Below are 15,388 nucleotides of genomic sequence, written 5' to 3'. Positions count from 1 at the left end.
GAGAAAGCTGATGCATTCAACTCTTCTTTTATTAATATTGGAGAAAAACTAAATAATAAATTTAGGCATGAATCTCAAAATGAAGAAATCACCCACAGAACTTTCTTAAAGGGAAATTTTACCTCTTCAATGTTTTTTAAGCCTGTTACTGAACATGAACTTAACCACTATATTAAAAACACAAAGAATACTTCTCCTGGCCATGATGGTATAAGTGCCCAACTCATAAAATCTGCTTCCCCGTTTATTTTAAAACCTTTATTGCATATTATTAATACGTCATTATCATGGGGCTGTGTCCCGGCTGATATAAAAATTGCTAAAGTTATCCCGGTATTTAAGAATGGTGACATCTCCGATATAAATAATTATCGGCCTATTTCCATTTTACCCTTTTTTTCCAAAATATTTGAGAGGATTGTGTATGATCAAACGATTTGTTACCTCTCAAAATATAACGTACTGAGTAAAACACAGTATGGATTTAGACAACACCATTCAACTAGTCATGCTTTAATACAATCGATTGAAAAAATCACAAACGCTATTGAGAATAAAGAGTTCACACTAGGAGTTTTCCTTGATTTATCAAAAGCGTTTGATACAATCGATCATGATATATTATTAGATAAGTTAAGATTTTATGGTATAAGAGGAGTTCCGCTAAACTGGTTCTCAAACTATCTTAAAAAAAGACTACAATACACATTTATTGTTAATACTGCATCTAGTAAAATGACAGTAAACACTGGAGTTCCTCAGGGATCCATATTGGGTCCATTATTATTTCTTATATTCATTAATGATATTAGTCTAGCATGTAACCATGTAGACATGATTATGTATGCAGATGACACAAATGTGTTTTATAGTCACAATGATATTACTCAAGCTTTTGATACAATGAACCAGGAGTTATCTATACTTTCGGACTGGTTTATTGCTAACAAATTAACGCTAAATGTAAACAAATCAAAATATGTTATATTTAAGGCTAGAAATAAGTCAGCTGACACTACCTCACTAGAATTGAGGATGGGAAATGAATGTATAGTAAAAGCTACTGAAGTTAAATTTCTAGGCTTATTTCTGGATGAAACTTTATCGTTTAATTTTCATGTAAATGAGGTAGCAAACAGTATTTCTAGAATAATTGTTATCTTGTTAACGGTATACAATGCACTTATATTACCTAGAATAACGTATGCTATCACAGTATGGGGTGCTACTTCTGCTACAAACTTAAACCGTATACATATTCTCCAGAAAAAGCACTTAGAAATATTTGTCATGTTCATTTTATGCATCCTTCTCATCCACTTTTTATTTCAACCCAAACATTAAATATTTTTGACCTTTATACGAAACACACTGCTATATTTATGTATCAATATAAACATAATCTATTACCTGAATCATTTAATAACTTATTTAGTACATCTGCCTCATTCCATAATTACTCAACTAGAAACAGGTCAAACTACTGTCCACAACTAAAACGCACCAAAGTCGGACAGCAATGTATTTTCTACCAAGGAACACATATTTGGAACAATTTAACAGACTATATAAAACAATCCCCCACTTTAAGTTTGTTTAAACAGAGATTAAAGCAATATTATAACAATAGAAATATTTAAGTTAAGTAAATCACATTATGTTATTTTGGTTTGTTCTTTTTGTTTGTACTAATTGTTTGATCTTTTTGTTAGGGTTACATGCTTAAAGCACTTGTGCTTATTTTGTATCCCATTCCATTATCTTATTATTTGTATTGTATTTGTATATGTTTTTATTTTGATTATGGAATAAAAATGTCGATGAATTGAAAAATTGAATTGAACATGGTATGGTCATATGCTCGGTTTAAATGAAAACACACCAGCTCACTCGGAGAGGCTCACTTGGTGACCTATACACATGCTTGCTCAAAAAGTGAGACGCGCAATGTCTAACGACGATTAGTGTTTGAGATAATGATATACTGTACATGTATACATACATAATGTAATTAATTTGTATTATTTATTTAAAACATGATGTTACTACTACAATATTTCATGAATTACACTTTAAACTGTGAGTGGCGATTAATCTGATAAAAGATCATATACCTTTTCTGACTAATTTGTAACAGAAAATTTCCATTGGAAATTCCAGAATTAATATATTCAATGTATTTTAATGTTTTAATGTAGGTAAAGGAGGTTGTAGTGACTTTGGACATAAATTATAAAACATGCAGCAGGGCAGGTCAACAACAAGCATGCAAAAGTAGACAGAGAGTTGCCCAGAGAGTTGCTCATGTAACAGAGTCAACAAAAACAGGCAAATGTCGCATGTAACAGACAGAGGTCAACATGTAGCATTTACAGGTCAACACATACCAAGCAGAAGTCAACACGTACCAAGCAGAGGTCAACACGGAACATACAAAGGTCAACATGTAATAGGCAGAGGTCAACATGTAATAGGCAGAGGTCAACATGTATTAGGCAGAAGTCAACATGTAACAGACAGAGGTCAACATATTGTAACAGACAGAAGTCAACATGTAACAGACAGAGGTCAACATGTAACAGACAGAGGTCAACATGTAATAGACAGAGGTCAACATGTAATAGACAGGTCAACATGTATTAGACAGAGGTCAACATGTAACAGACAGAAGTCAACATGTATTAGACAGAGGTCAACATGTAACAGACAGAGGTCAACATGTATTAGACAGAGGTCAACATGTACATACTGTAAGAAATCTAGCATATAGTAATTTTCTTGAATGTCACATTTTTTATGTTTGATATTCAATGCGAGTACGACTTCAGTTTTAATTATCACTATAGCAAAAAAAGGCATTTATTCTTTGGCATGATTCAGTTATTCATGGTACAAACTAATCGTGATCAATTCCAATGGTAAAAAGATAATTATAATGGCGCTAATGCCGAAATCCTAATACTGTATGATAGTGTGTACTGTTTGGTTTATTTTGGGTTTCATGAAGATGAAGCTATCGCTAAAGTGTTACTAGTATATTCTACATCAAACTATTGATTGTGTAAAGAACAAAGTTTAGCTGCGATGGTGTATGTAAACGAGAACGAACGCTATCTAGGTTTATAAACACAATATCTAACTATAATCACTTGACGACGACATGTCTTGTGTGCATGTTCGATATCCTGCCTTAGCATAAATACCGACCTGATTTTGACCTTTCAAATAGGTTTTTACTCTGTAAATGATCAAACATTTTTATCTGACAAAAGTTTGCCTTATGCGATGTATGATGATGATTGGGACATCATTTAAATATTGAAGACCAATAAATAGTTTGTTAATCTTGCTAAATTAGACTAAATTCAATTCAAGTTAAATTGGTAAAATGATATCGGTCATAATGAGTAGTAACTAACTAACTTATCTACATGATTTATCTTATTTCAAACAAAATTATTCCTATTACCAAACTCTTCGTATTAACCTCTGTCTGCACTATCAAACTAGTTTCACAAAAAAAGTGTTGTGTGCCGAAATATGGTAGTGATATGCTTAAATATGGTAGTGGTATGACATCAGCATGTCCATATATGGGCACATCACATAAAGTTTGATAGTGTAAACAGAGCTTTAGATGTTAGCTGTTGCTAGATATATTATATTATTAAAATATTATACCAATTGTCAATCCACACACATTTTTACTGACTTTGTTGGCAGTCTAACTATTTCTATGTTAATCCTACACTGGAAAATAAGGCATTAAAAGTGTGATTTGTTTTTATTTTCAGGAATATGGTTGTAGCCTTCATTTAACTACACTATTCTCTGAGGAGTATTTGCCATATTTAATTAGGTAAGACTGTAAAATAAGTACTTGTTGAAATAGCTAAGAATGTCAAAAATACCATGTTTGTAACGGACCATTCAAAAACTTAATGAAGTTATCTCAACGAGTTATACAATATTTAAAATTTTTGAAATAAGAAAGTGATAACAATTACAAAACATATTGAGGGTGTTTATTAGCTTAAAGATTTGCGCTTTACGTTGCACAGATCTTAAAATATGCATCCTTCATGTACATGCTTGTAGGTGGTGTATGTGGAAAATAAATTGAATTGAGAGGGAGTATTATTAGTTAGAAAACATGAAGTATAAAAATGTGTTTTTTTCTTTGTCCTAGAGTGTTTTATGAGAGGCACTGTATAACAGGTGGCAGATGAACAATGCTGGGGTTTTTCATCTGTTGCTGCTGATAACAATGATTCATTGTCATGTTTACTTTCACTACTAGTGTTGTTTCAAAAATATGAGACCCCTTGGAATGTGTGAACTCATGTATAAAGTTATTAACTATGTTTTAATTGTTGCCATGGATACCATTATTACATATATTTTAAATGTTACCATGGAAACTATTATAACTTATGTTTTAAATGTTTCTATGGAAACTATTATTACTTAAAAGTTGTATGGGTTATTGTGGATACAATTATTGCTTCTGTGCGTCTTTTACTTATTTTGGTATCAAAATTAAACAAAGTAAAGATGTGAGTTTGAGTTGATTTGGTGAGTGAGAAGGGGATTTTTTAAGCCAAGCTGATTTAGTAACTGAGGAGAGGACTATTTGAAACTAGCCTATTGTTAGTCCCCTCTAAGCCTCAGTAGACAGCTACAATGATATGCGAACCCATGTATATGTGTATGCGGACAACTTACTTTCTATAGAGTTATCGGAAAATATTATTTTCAAGATGTACAGTACTAAAAGTGTATAATGTTCCTTCCCACTTGGTTGAAATGTCTGGTTGTGATTGGTCAAATTACTTATACTTGATTGCGTCATAGGAACCACGCGCGCGTAAAGCTTGGTTTCCATTTGGACGCAGCACAAGGATGTATGATCTATTCACAAGCGACAATTCCGATGATCCTATCGCGTTGTGGTTGGTCAAATTTCATTTGTTGTGTCTACGTCGTTGCGTTATCACTCCAAGTCTATAGGCCATATGACTTCTACACCGAAAAGTAAATTATGCTAATTTGCGGAACTAACAAGCCAATTTAACTCAGTGGTTTACTTGTGTGTGTTAAAAATAGTCAAAATTCAAGTCAAATCGCCGCTGCGCAAGTAAGCCTATCACCCAGCCTTCTAGCGCCCGTCGCATTGTTTCAGATATTGGGTTGGATTACTTTATTGGCAATGCGGAATCTGTTACAGTAGTAGTAGTAGTAGTAGTATATAATTGATTGTTACAAAAAGTATTGCCGAGGAAGACGATTCCACACCAAACAACTATCAAGCTTCTTTCCCGCTAGGACCTAAGCGCGCCCAAAATAATTTGACCAACTGTCTTATGATTGGTCAACTCACTAACTTGCGTTGTGAATACTTCATTGCGTTGCGTCCAAATGGAAATCAAGCTAGCGGTGTTCACCGTCTTGTTAAACATATTTCTGTTCGTTTGTTTGACGGGTAAGTTGTCTCCTAGAGGGGTCCCAATGAAGAGGTGCGATAATATGTTTACAATTAGTTTATGGCCGAAGGCGTATTATTTTATTTTCATTGTCGTTTGTATTTTAAAATTCATACAAATAGAATTATTGTCGCATACTGCTTACGTTTTAACTTCTCTCCCTTTTTTCATGTATTGTCAACAACAATACAAAACTATTTGTCGCGGTTTATATAAAATCTTGTTGTGTGACGTATTGTTCGTGGGTTATTCTTATATTCAATTACACACTCGATGTCTATTTAAACGCAATGGTGCGTGTAATAAGAATAATGCGTGGTTGTACCCTTTTTGTTAGGGGAAATCTTTGTCCCCAAATTCAACTATTCATTGCTATGCGATCCGTAAAATTAATTAACCCACTAGATGCGCAACGCAAGGACGTAAGCCAAGTGAATTGATAACTAGATCAACGTCACTTATGGTTGGTTCTCACTAGAGACGCAGCGTGAGTGAGTTGACCAATCACAAGCGATGGATTATTCGAACTGTCGCTTGTCATTGGTCAACACGCTTTATACGTCTTTGCGTGCGTCCTAATGGGAACCAAGCTTTACGTAGCACAGATCTTCAATTGCGCATCCTCTATGTATGTGCTTGGGGAAAATAAAACCAATTGAATTAAATGATGACCTACGGTAATAGATCAGTGTTTGAATATTAATTTACAGTTCTCGCACGGAGAATCTCCATGTCTGTATAACTTTTGTTCAATCCATAGACTAATATGTAATTTACTTTCACAATCCAACTTTCATCAGCGTTGGTACAAATTAATATTTGATGTTTTAAATTAGGAAGATGTTATGTTAATTTTCACAATCCAAATTTCATCAGCGTTGGTACAAATTAATAATTTGTTTTAATTGGTTATCCGCACTTTATTTATTCATTTTCTGGTTCCTTTGTTTATGGATGTACTATCCGAAATATAACAATGAATGAATGAATAACTCTAAAATAATAATCTGATAATTTGTGTCGCTTATAACATCTCAGTAGACCTACAACTCACTGCCGTATTAGTAATGACTAAATGTCTATTGTTACTATCCTTTTGAAATACTATTGGGCTATAATATTTTGTTTTCTTTTACTTACAGATTTTTACTTACAGATTTCTACAACTAAATTGAGTCGTAATTAGTGCTGTCACGTGATCAAGTGAAAATCGTCATTAGTCACGGGTGATTGAAGATTAGTTTAAAATAAACGCGTGGGTCTCAGGGGAGCAATTGACGCGATAGCTTTATTAATTATGTTAGGATCATTTCTCGTAATCATTGAGAGAAGACGAGTTTTTGTTGTGAATATTCTAGCTACATGTTGTTTAAAAAAACTGGAGTGATATGTTTACTTATCGGCCTATAGACATATACGCAGGCTGTGATTCGCGCGATTCGAAAGCGCCAGCTTGTACGCATGCGTATTCATATTTTCATCTTCCAAATACCTTTCTACACATGCGCGAACAAATTCGCCTAGTGGAAAATCGGCTTTAGAAACTTGTATATATAAAAATATAACAGCACCAAAGGTGTGGAATTGGCATTTTGTCCTATCATGTAATGTTATACTATATCATTTTAATCTTAACGTTTTGATCTACTTGTTTTATTTTCTTATATTAATTATGGAAAATTAATGAAATAACAAATGGTGTAATAGCCTACTATTGATGGTGTCTTCGTTTCAATAAATTTAATTATTATTCCTTGTATTAAATATAACATGTCTAATAATTGTTTGTTTTTATTGGATATTCTTGTCATTTATATAAATATCATACGTCACATGGTGGTATGTCGCTTGTCGGTATTTCATGAATGTTGTTGCCATGCTTACTTGACATGCGCAGTAATCTTTTTTAAATGTCATAATTGCATAATGATATTTTTGCAATTTGATTCTTTTAACTTTGACCTATTTGTAATTTTCGAATAAAATTGTATTTTGTGTACGAGCAATCAATTAAATTTACACGGACGTAAGCGCAACGCACGAACGTAAGCGTAACGTATGGACGTAAGCGCAACGCACGGACGTAAGCGTAACGTATGGACGTAAGCGCAACGCACGGACGTAAGCGCAACGCACGGACGTAAGCGTAACGTATGGACGTAAGCGCAACGCACGGACGTAAGCGCAACGCACGGACGTAAGCGCAACGTAATGACGTAAGCGCAACGCACGGACGTAAGCGCAACGTATGGACGTAAGCGCAACGCACGGACGTAAGCGCAACGCACGGACGTAAGCGCAACGTAATGACGCAAGCGCAACGCACGGACGTAAGCGCAACGTAATGACGCAAGCGCAACGCACGGACGTAAGCGCAACGTAATGACGCAAGCGCAACGCAAGGACGTAAGCGCAAGGCAAGTCGACGCGATGGATCATCATTCCCGTCACGATTTTTCAAATTACTTGCGCTGCACGTACGTTTTCGCGTGCGTCTCGGTGGTGTGATAGTAGTCTGTCATTAACTTATCGATAGATGTAGGCCTATTTACATTTTAGGATTTCTTTGTTTATGTTTCCTAATAGGTTGTCAGATCTACCGGATACTATCTGCCAAAGCTAAAGCTCTGTCTCTACACTATCAAACTTTATGTGACAAAATCAAAAGTAAGGTGCACATATATGGGTATATCAATACCATATTTGGGCACATCAAACTAGTTTAATAGTGTAGACAGAGCTTAAGAGTATCGAGTACATGACCTTAATACCACCGATAACAATTCGTATCATAATTTATAAAGATCAAAAGAAATGCAAATTTATTCGTTAACCTTCATAACGCATTTAAAAACTAACCTTCTTTTATACAAAGAAATATCTATGAATAGACTTATTGTCCTTGCTATTGTCGCTATTATACGTACACAATAGGGATATTGAATTTATTCAATTATTCAATTATCGCTCTATTATTGATGTTTATCATGGTGAAAAGAAAAGAAATTATTTAATTAAAGTTATTTAAGAATGACATTTTATGAATTGTATACATTGGTTAGTAAATGAATACGTTTATAAATACCTGTTAAGTCATGTTAATGAAAATGAGAAGAAATTAAAATAAAGGTGGGTGATTCCCACGAAAGAAAGTTATTTAGAATTGAATTAATTTATAGAACTAATTTAAACACATAATTTAACACGAAAATGTATAGAAAATGAACGCGGCTAATGATTTGATAATCCTATTACAATGTCCCAAGTAAGCTATACGTGATTTGTCTTTCCATGCATAGCATAGCAACCGGTATGTGGGAAGTGCATAACCAAGGAACCGGAAATGGTTGAAATGTCATTCCTGCCTGCACTGCTGACGTGACATGAAGTAGGAAACGAACTTGAACGGAAATGAACAAACGCGATTACGAATTAAATGAATCATTTCAACGGAAGTTCCCAGATTAATAATAACAAATCCACTACATAGCGGTTGACTGTCTGTACTTTACCGTATAACGGTTAACTGTCTGTACTCTACCGTATAACGGTTAACTGTCTGTACTCTACCGTTATAATAACGGTTAACTGTCTACTCTACCGTATAACGGTTAACTGTCTGTACTCTACCGTACATAACAGTTAACTGTCTGTACTCTACCGTTATAATAACGGTTAACTGTCTGTACTCGATCGTACATAACAGTTAACTGTCTGTACTCGATCGTACATAACAGTTAACTGTCTGTACTCTACTGTACATAACAGTTAACTATCTGTACTCGATCGTACATAACAGTTAACTGTCTGTACTGTATCGTACATAACAGTTAACTGTCTGTACTCGATCGTACATAACAGTTAACTGTCTGTACTCTACCGTTATAATAACGGTTAACTGTCTGTACTCTACCGTTATAATAACGGTTAACTGTCTGTACTCTACCGTTATAATAACGGTTAACTGTCTGTACTCTATCGTACATAACAGTTAACTGTCTGTACTCTACTGTAACCCTGTGTACTAACCCTTTTTGTATATATAGAGAAATAATACATGTGAGACGCACCCACTATATAGAGAAAGTAAAAATACGCATTGTACGTTTACAAACCGAACACACTTTTGATAACAAACATAGTGTCATTTCCGCGTGGGGACACGCGAGTAATCCTCGTATAATGCGGAAACCAATATACCTTGTTTTCAAGATATGTGAAATTTCTATTCTAAAAATATTCCCATCGAATAGAACACTGAGTATTCAATACGTTTTAGTAAAATATTTATTTTAAGTATATACTTAACTACTAAAGATTAATATATTTGTATACACTGACAATGTTATACGTCACGTTACGTTACGTCACGTCACGTTATAAGTTCACTGCCAACCTAATGATTCTTTTCCACATTTAGTTACAAACATCAAAATGAAACATTTTCATTGATGATCTTGCCAACATGTTTTTGATGAGAAAGATGAGTGCGGGAAGATAATTAATGTGCATATTTTAACACGAATTATAACTAATTGCTATGAACATTTTTGTCACGGTTCAATTTACTTGATTAACATACAATTTTCCATGCACGTGTGTAAATGCAAATACAATGATTATGTAATTTACCAATAGTCAGTCACTATCAATTTGCATCACGAGTTCCCCCGACTTCTTTCAAAATCTCAAGTTGGCCGGTGAATAGAAAATAGAAAAACTCCTATTGTGTCTAGTCTTAATACTGAATGTTGGACGTGAATTATCAAGAATTGTGTTTGATGTGGGTAAAGTAATTACAGATAAGTATAAACCTAATACAACCCCACCCTTATATATGTATATATATATTCATTGAGTGCTATACATACTGTGTCATAATAGTGCTTATAAGTAAGACTTCTATATTCAAACAAAAGGCCACAGTTAACGTATACCCTCATAATTTGACATAGTTTTAATACTTATTTCATGTATTGTGTAATACTACTGTATATATATACGTAGCTTAATATTAATGTTTAAGCTAGGAAAAGTCGTCAAATACATTTCATAAAAGCGGAACAAGAAAATGTTGAGTAATACACGGACAATGGTTTGATAGTATAGTACACGCAATATATACCACGGAGTGAACATACCTTTATAGATTGTCATCGGAGTGAATTTACAAATTCTCAAACGAACCAATCAACGTTTTGAACATTATAAACAGACACGTATTTTTTCCAATGTAAATTATTCGTTAAAGCAAAACAAGTTGACATATGAATATCACTCTTACCTTTTTTTTGTCACAGATAACCGTTCGTGTTCTCGCCATTTTGTATTTTTTACTTGCTTAATTTGCATACGTAGTATTTGAGCTTCGACCCACACAACAATTCATTGATCCTAATATGGTTATGCATATAGACGGGTCGGCAGGAGAAGCGGATCAGCGGATCAGCGTTCAGTATAAACAACGGGAAACGGAACAGTTTTATATTCGCTACTAAATCAAACAAATCGTAATTTTTGTTACAAGTTTGAAACAGTTGTTACTCATGTAAACTACACTGAATTTATTTATAAAAACCGGCTTGGATTTCCGTTGGTGGAACGAATATCAGTTTAGTGAACGCCTTTATCAAGTTCAATATTACAATGGAACACAGCCATTTGCGGACGTGTGCAAATAAGATCATAAGTATTGCTGAAAAAGATGGCTTGAACAAAAACAAAATGGTAGCGGTAGCTGAATTGGCAATGAGACCTCAAATATTTGAACCAGAACCAACGGTTAAACAGTCAGGTAAGCATTGTTGTTGTATTCCAAACCAGAAATATAAAAAAAATAGTAGTTTTGGTAACTTTTATATATTATTATTATAGATCTGTACTAAGCAGTTATGTATATTACTAGTAGAATAACGCGTTGTTCTATATCGTCGCGTATTATCATCTTGTGTGTATCGCCATAATAAATGTGTCGTTATTCCAGTCACACTGTTCGAAAATGTTCATAGAAATGTTGCTTTTTTGTTGATTATATGGATATCGGTATTGAATATTTACTCGAAACATAGATATAATGGTTCATTATCGTTCATATTTATTCTTAATACCATATGATCGAAATGGACTTTATTTTAAAATGATAGTTTTGTCCATTTATTACCGTCATAAGATTAAATAAGGGACTTAGTTGATTAAATATACAGTTTGGTTTGACATTATCATACCGAAAGAGTAAATATATGGAACATATTTTAACATAAAAATACATAAAATGGTTCATTGCCGCCCATATGGTGGAGTTACATACGGGACATATTAGCAGAAGCATTTGGTGTCATTATCGTCCATTTTGATGACGTATGTAATTCTGTATACATAACACGTGACCCGTGTCGACAAATATGTTAATATTACGTTTAAGAATGTACATATTATTAATAGTCTTTGATATATTGAATTGATTTTTAATAAATGATATCAATTGATGATATAAATTGATATTACAAAAATAAAATAATGTTTAAACTCTTATATATTATTTTTAAATTATTAATTAATTACGTATTATTTTAATGTTATTCCTCCCGTAAATAACGTAAATAACGTAAATAGTTGTATAATAAATTACACAATATTAATTTAATTAATGCAGTATTTAATATGAATACTATTTCATTTAACTTAAATAAAATAATATTATGATAATTTTCTTTCAGTTACTGAAGAGGAGGAACGACTGATACAAGAAATGATTGAATATGCCGAATTTATGGAGAAGTCCTCTTGTGGTGAAATTAATAAATGAAAATTAGAAGAACATTGAACAATATCGTCTGAAAACAAGAATGAAACTTAACCGAAGATATCATTTAACATTGTCTTTGTCTCAACAACGTTGCTTAATATATTATTCTAATTCCTAATAATTACTTTTATCCGGCCTTCTAATTGTAATTAGGTATAGGGGGCGTTGTTGGATTTTACGTCCTGCTCAAATCATAATTTTATTCCATTCAAATGCTGTTAAAATTAAGGTTGTTATATGTCATAAGTTACTGTAAAACGCAAAAATATGTTGAATAGTTTAATTATGACACAATCGAGCTTACATTTAATTGTTTTATATTTTAATAAAGTAATTAATTGTTTTGATATCATAGCCAACAGCACGATTTTCTTTTAAACTTTGGTTGTTAGCTTTGTTGCTGTGGAGTTAAGATAGACCTCCACACGTTAAACAAACTACCAATCTGAGCGTGCGCAAACCGTTACAAAAATTACAATGGTGGATGCTGTGGTTTGTTGTTGGTACTGTATTTTCCTATAAATCCTATAAAATTCGTATGAATTTAAGGAAAAGTGAAGTATTTTTCTGTATCTATATGGAGATGTTTATATTAGTGTTTCAATGTATATGATTGTGGTAGTTTATCTTAAAAATCAACAGTTTTATGGTACAATTACTATTATTGCCCAGTGTATTGCAGGCTGTGTAGGCCCTTTTGTTTAGCCTTGTGTTGTTGTAGTAGGCCTACAATATATAGGCCCACTAGCTTGTCAGATGAGTGCAAGCTGTTGAAAATGAGTAGGCCTAACCCAGAAGCTACTCTAGCTTCGAGTACAGTAGGCCTACTCTACTAGCTTGTTTGTGCCTAAGGATAAACCCCATTTGTATTTGACTAAAAGTATTTATTTTAATATAAGCGTAATGATTAATAAATAATATACATTATTATCGACATTATTGGAGGCTTTTTCTATGTAAATATTGTATACATAACTGACACTGTTTGTATATATATAAATTAAAAGTACTTTTTGCAACTGATTTTAGTACTATTTAAAAAAATAAAATAAACAAAACATGTACCATGTTGTATTTTTTTTATTTCGTTGTGATTGTAAAGAATAGAGATCTTAGTATTACCCTGACTTTGACCTTTGACAGTAAGACATCACTAAATGTAGTACTGTACATACTGTATATGTAGCAGCATATAGTATGTTACAGATTGTCAAAAAAGTGCTTCCTTTCCCACAATGCATACGCGCGCTATTGATAAACTGAGGTGAATGCACTTATTGAACTAGACGTGAATTTGGGGAAAAGTATATATTTGACGAAGTCTGAAGGTAAATTTATTGTTAAACCACTAAGAGGGCATACTATTATATATATTTGTATCGACACTGTTGTATCAACATAATAATCCTTAGATGTCAAATTATGATCATTCTTGATATCTTTGTAGGCCTATCGTCATCACCTCAATCATCATCACCCTGCCTTTTGCCATTGATAGATTTTACAAAAAATGAGATTAAAGAATCATCTATTTTAATGTTTAAACTTTAATTTATCCATAGTTCAAATAGTATAAACACATTTACCCCCGGAATAACATACATTTTAAATATAATTTTTAGAATCAAATATATAATGAACATTTTTTATATATTTTAACATAGTACTTTACTAATATAAATAACCAAGGCTATCCGATAGCTGATTTCGTACAAGATATCGTAAAGGCTCTGTCTCGTAGACTTTGACATGTAATAGCGGGTTTTTTCCTTTTGACCAAAGATCATTCATTCAATATTCATTTTACCATAAAATTGTACATCACTTTGAATTATTCAATAACATCGCTGTATCATTCTTATATCCGTTTTATATTCTTTTTCTTTAAACCATTTTAAAATAATAATAATGATAGTACAATTATTCTTCAACCATTCCCTAATAAACAAATCTTGAATTTGTTACCTTTTACTGATGTAAATGTTTTTTTTTTATGTAATCCTTTCGAAAAATATATTTCTAAATATATATTCTTGTTCACCAGCATTTCAGGGTAATAAAAATTAAGTATCTACGACTTAACTGCGAAATGTTGTTTTTACACTATTCTGATTTTCCGTTAGTTCAATTTTCCGTTAGTGTTCAGTTTTATAAAGCCTTCAGTTACACTGTATACACACATTATTAATTAGTCTTTATCCTCCTCGCAGTCGTAGAAGCAAGGTGATTGTTGCATCCTTTCGAATACCATGCCATTCCATTGTGTTATGGTCTTCTAACTGTTTATCCTGATACGTTAAGCGTTGAGATTTGATTGGAACCTGAAGTCGTTCATTTATCATCCGTTTAAGGTCTAGTACTTTTGTCTCAGCATATACGTCAAATGTTGTACTCTTTCCTTTCAGATCATTCACAAAAATCTGAAATCTAAAAAAAAAAAGACATGAATAAAAAACACTTGTTTTCAAATTCTTTGATTTAATTAAGTAATAATTTATCTCTTTATTTGTTTCAATCTACAATTAATAAAAATAAAATAATCTATTTTTTTTTATAAATTACAGAAGGAGAGAAAGGTAGGAAAAGGAAGTAAAACTTCTTTAATTTCCCCCAAATTCTTTATATAAATAAATTGCATAATTATAAAAAAAATAAAGTTATTTTATTTATTTATTTCACCTTATTTATAGAGAGTGACCCTAAACAGCGTATGCTGATAAGAGATAAGAGATAAATATTGAAATATTTATTTGTGTAAATTTGATTCCCGATAGTTACCCTATGTATGTAAGGATAAATTTATTTTCCGTACAACAACAAATAATACCTAATTCAAGTACAAATAAAAAAAGGTGTATGGAATTCAGACACAAATACAAATAACGTGTTCAATAATTATTTATTCATTCTAATATCTAACCACACGCTGTACTATTTCGTTTAAATGGTAACTCACCTGTGTTTTGGATTAGGGCTTGGTTCAAAATCAAACGCCATAATGTTCTTCAAATATACCTCTTTTTAAATAATAACTTAGATCTCCGTTTCCCAAGAAAGTGAGTGTTGTAGAATAAAAAGTGAGTGTTTTAATAACGAAAAT

At 32.6% G+C, this 15,388-nt stretch overlaps 2 protein-coding genes and 1 long non-coding RNA gene across 6 annotated transcripts in view; 1 reads left to right on the top strand and 2 right to left on the bottom strand.

Moving 5' to 3' along the window:
- The window catches only part of LOC140049517 (uncharacterized), a 33,033-nt gene extending 24,317 nt beyond the window's left edge, over positions 1-8,716 (top strand). For 2 of the 3 annotated variants that reach the window (XR_011845285.1, XR_011845286.1), the window contains exons 10-12: positions 2,199-2,750; positions 3,795-3,859; positions 6,626-8,716. This is a non-coding gene — a long non-coding RNA (uncharacterized lncRNA). Of the gene's footprint in view, positions 1-2,198; positions 2,751-3,794; positions 3,860-4,189; positions 4,334-6,625 lie in introns of those variants that run through there. The other variant, XR_011845287.1, reaches the window with a different exon arrangement.
- Positions 1-10,820, bottom strand: part of LOC140049515 (uncharacterized) — a 37,262-nt gene extending 26,442 nt beyond the window's left edge. Inside the window, exon 1 of one of the 2 annotated variants that reach the window (XR_011845283.1) lies at positions 10,768-10,820. Coding sequence is in view for 1 of the 2 variants with exons in the window: in XM_072094412.1 (XP_071950513.1) it covers positions 10,768-10,806 (39 nt within the window). In the remaining variant the exon portion in view is untranslated. The remainder of the gene's footprint in view (positions 1-10,767) is intronic. The other variant, XM_072094412.1, reaches the window with a different exon arrangement.
- Positions 10,821-13,435: 2,615 nt separating this feature from the next.
- LOC140049516 (uncharacterized) lies at positions 13,436-15,388 on the bottom strand. Its single transcript, XM_072094413.1, has 2 exons — positions 15,245-15,388; positions 13,436-14,715 (listed from the first exon to the last, which is right to left on the bottom strand). Exons 1-2 carry the CDS (start codon positions 15,283-15,285, stop codon positions 14,484-14,486), a joined length of 273 nt encoding a protein of 90 aa, XP_071950514.1. The 5' UTR covers positions 15,286-15,388; the 3' UTR covers positions 13,436-14,483.

The sequence above is a fragment of the Antedon mediterranea genome, chromosome 5 (assembly GCF_964355755.1).
Source record: "Antedon mediterranea chromosome 5, ecAntMedi1.1, whole genome shotgun sequence".
In the NCBI taxonomy this organism is placed as follows: domain Eukaryota; kingdom Metazoa; phylum Echinodermata; class Crinoidea; order Comatulida; family Antedonidae; genus Antedon; species Antedon mediterranea.
The sequence above is the reverse complement of the archived record's forward strand: the minus strand, read 5'-3'. Positions and strand labels throughout refer to the sequence as shown.

Coding starts and splice junctions, on each gene's coding strand:
- LOC140049516 (XM_072094413.1), bottom strand. CDS start 15,285: ATGGCGTTTGATTTTGAACCAAGCCCTAATCCAAAACACAG. Junction 14,716..15,244: donor AGCCCTAATCCAAAACACAG/GTGAGTTACCAT, acceptor TTTTTTTTTTAG/ATTTCAGATTTTTGTGAATG.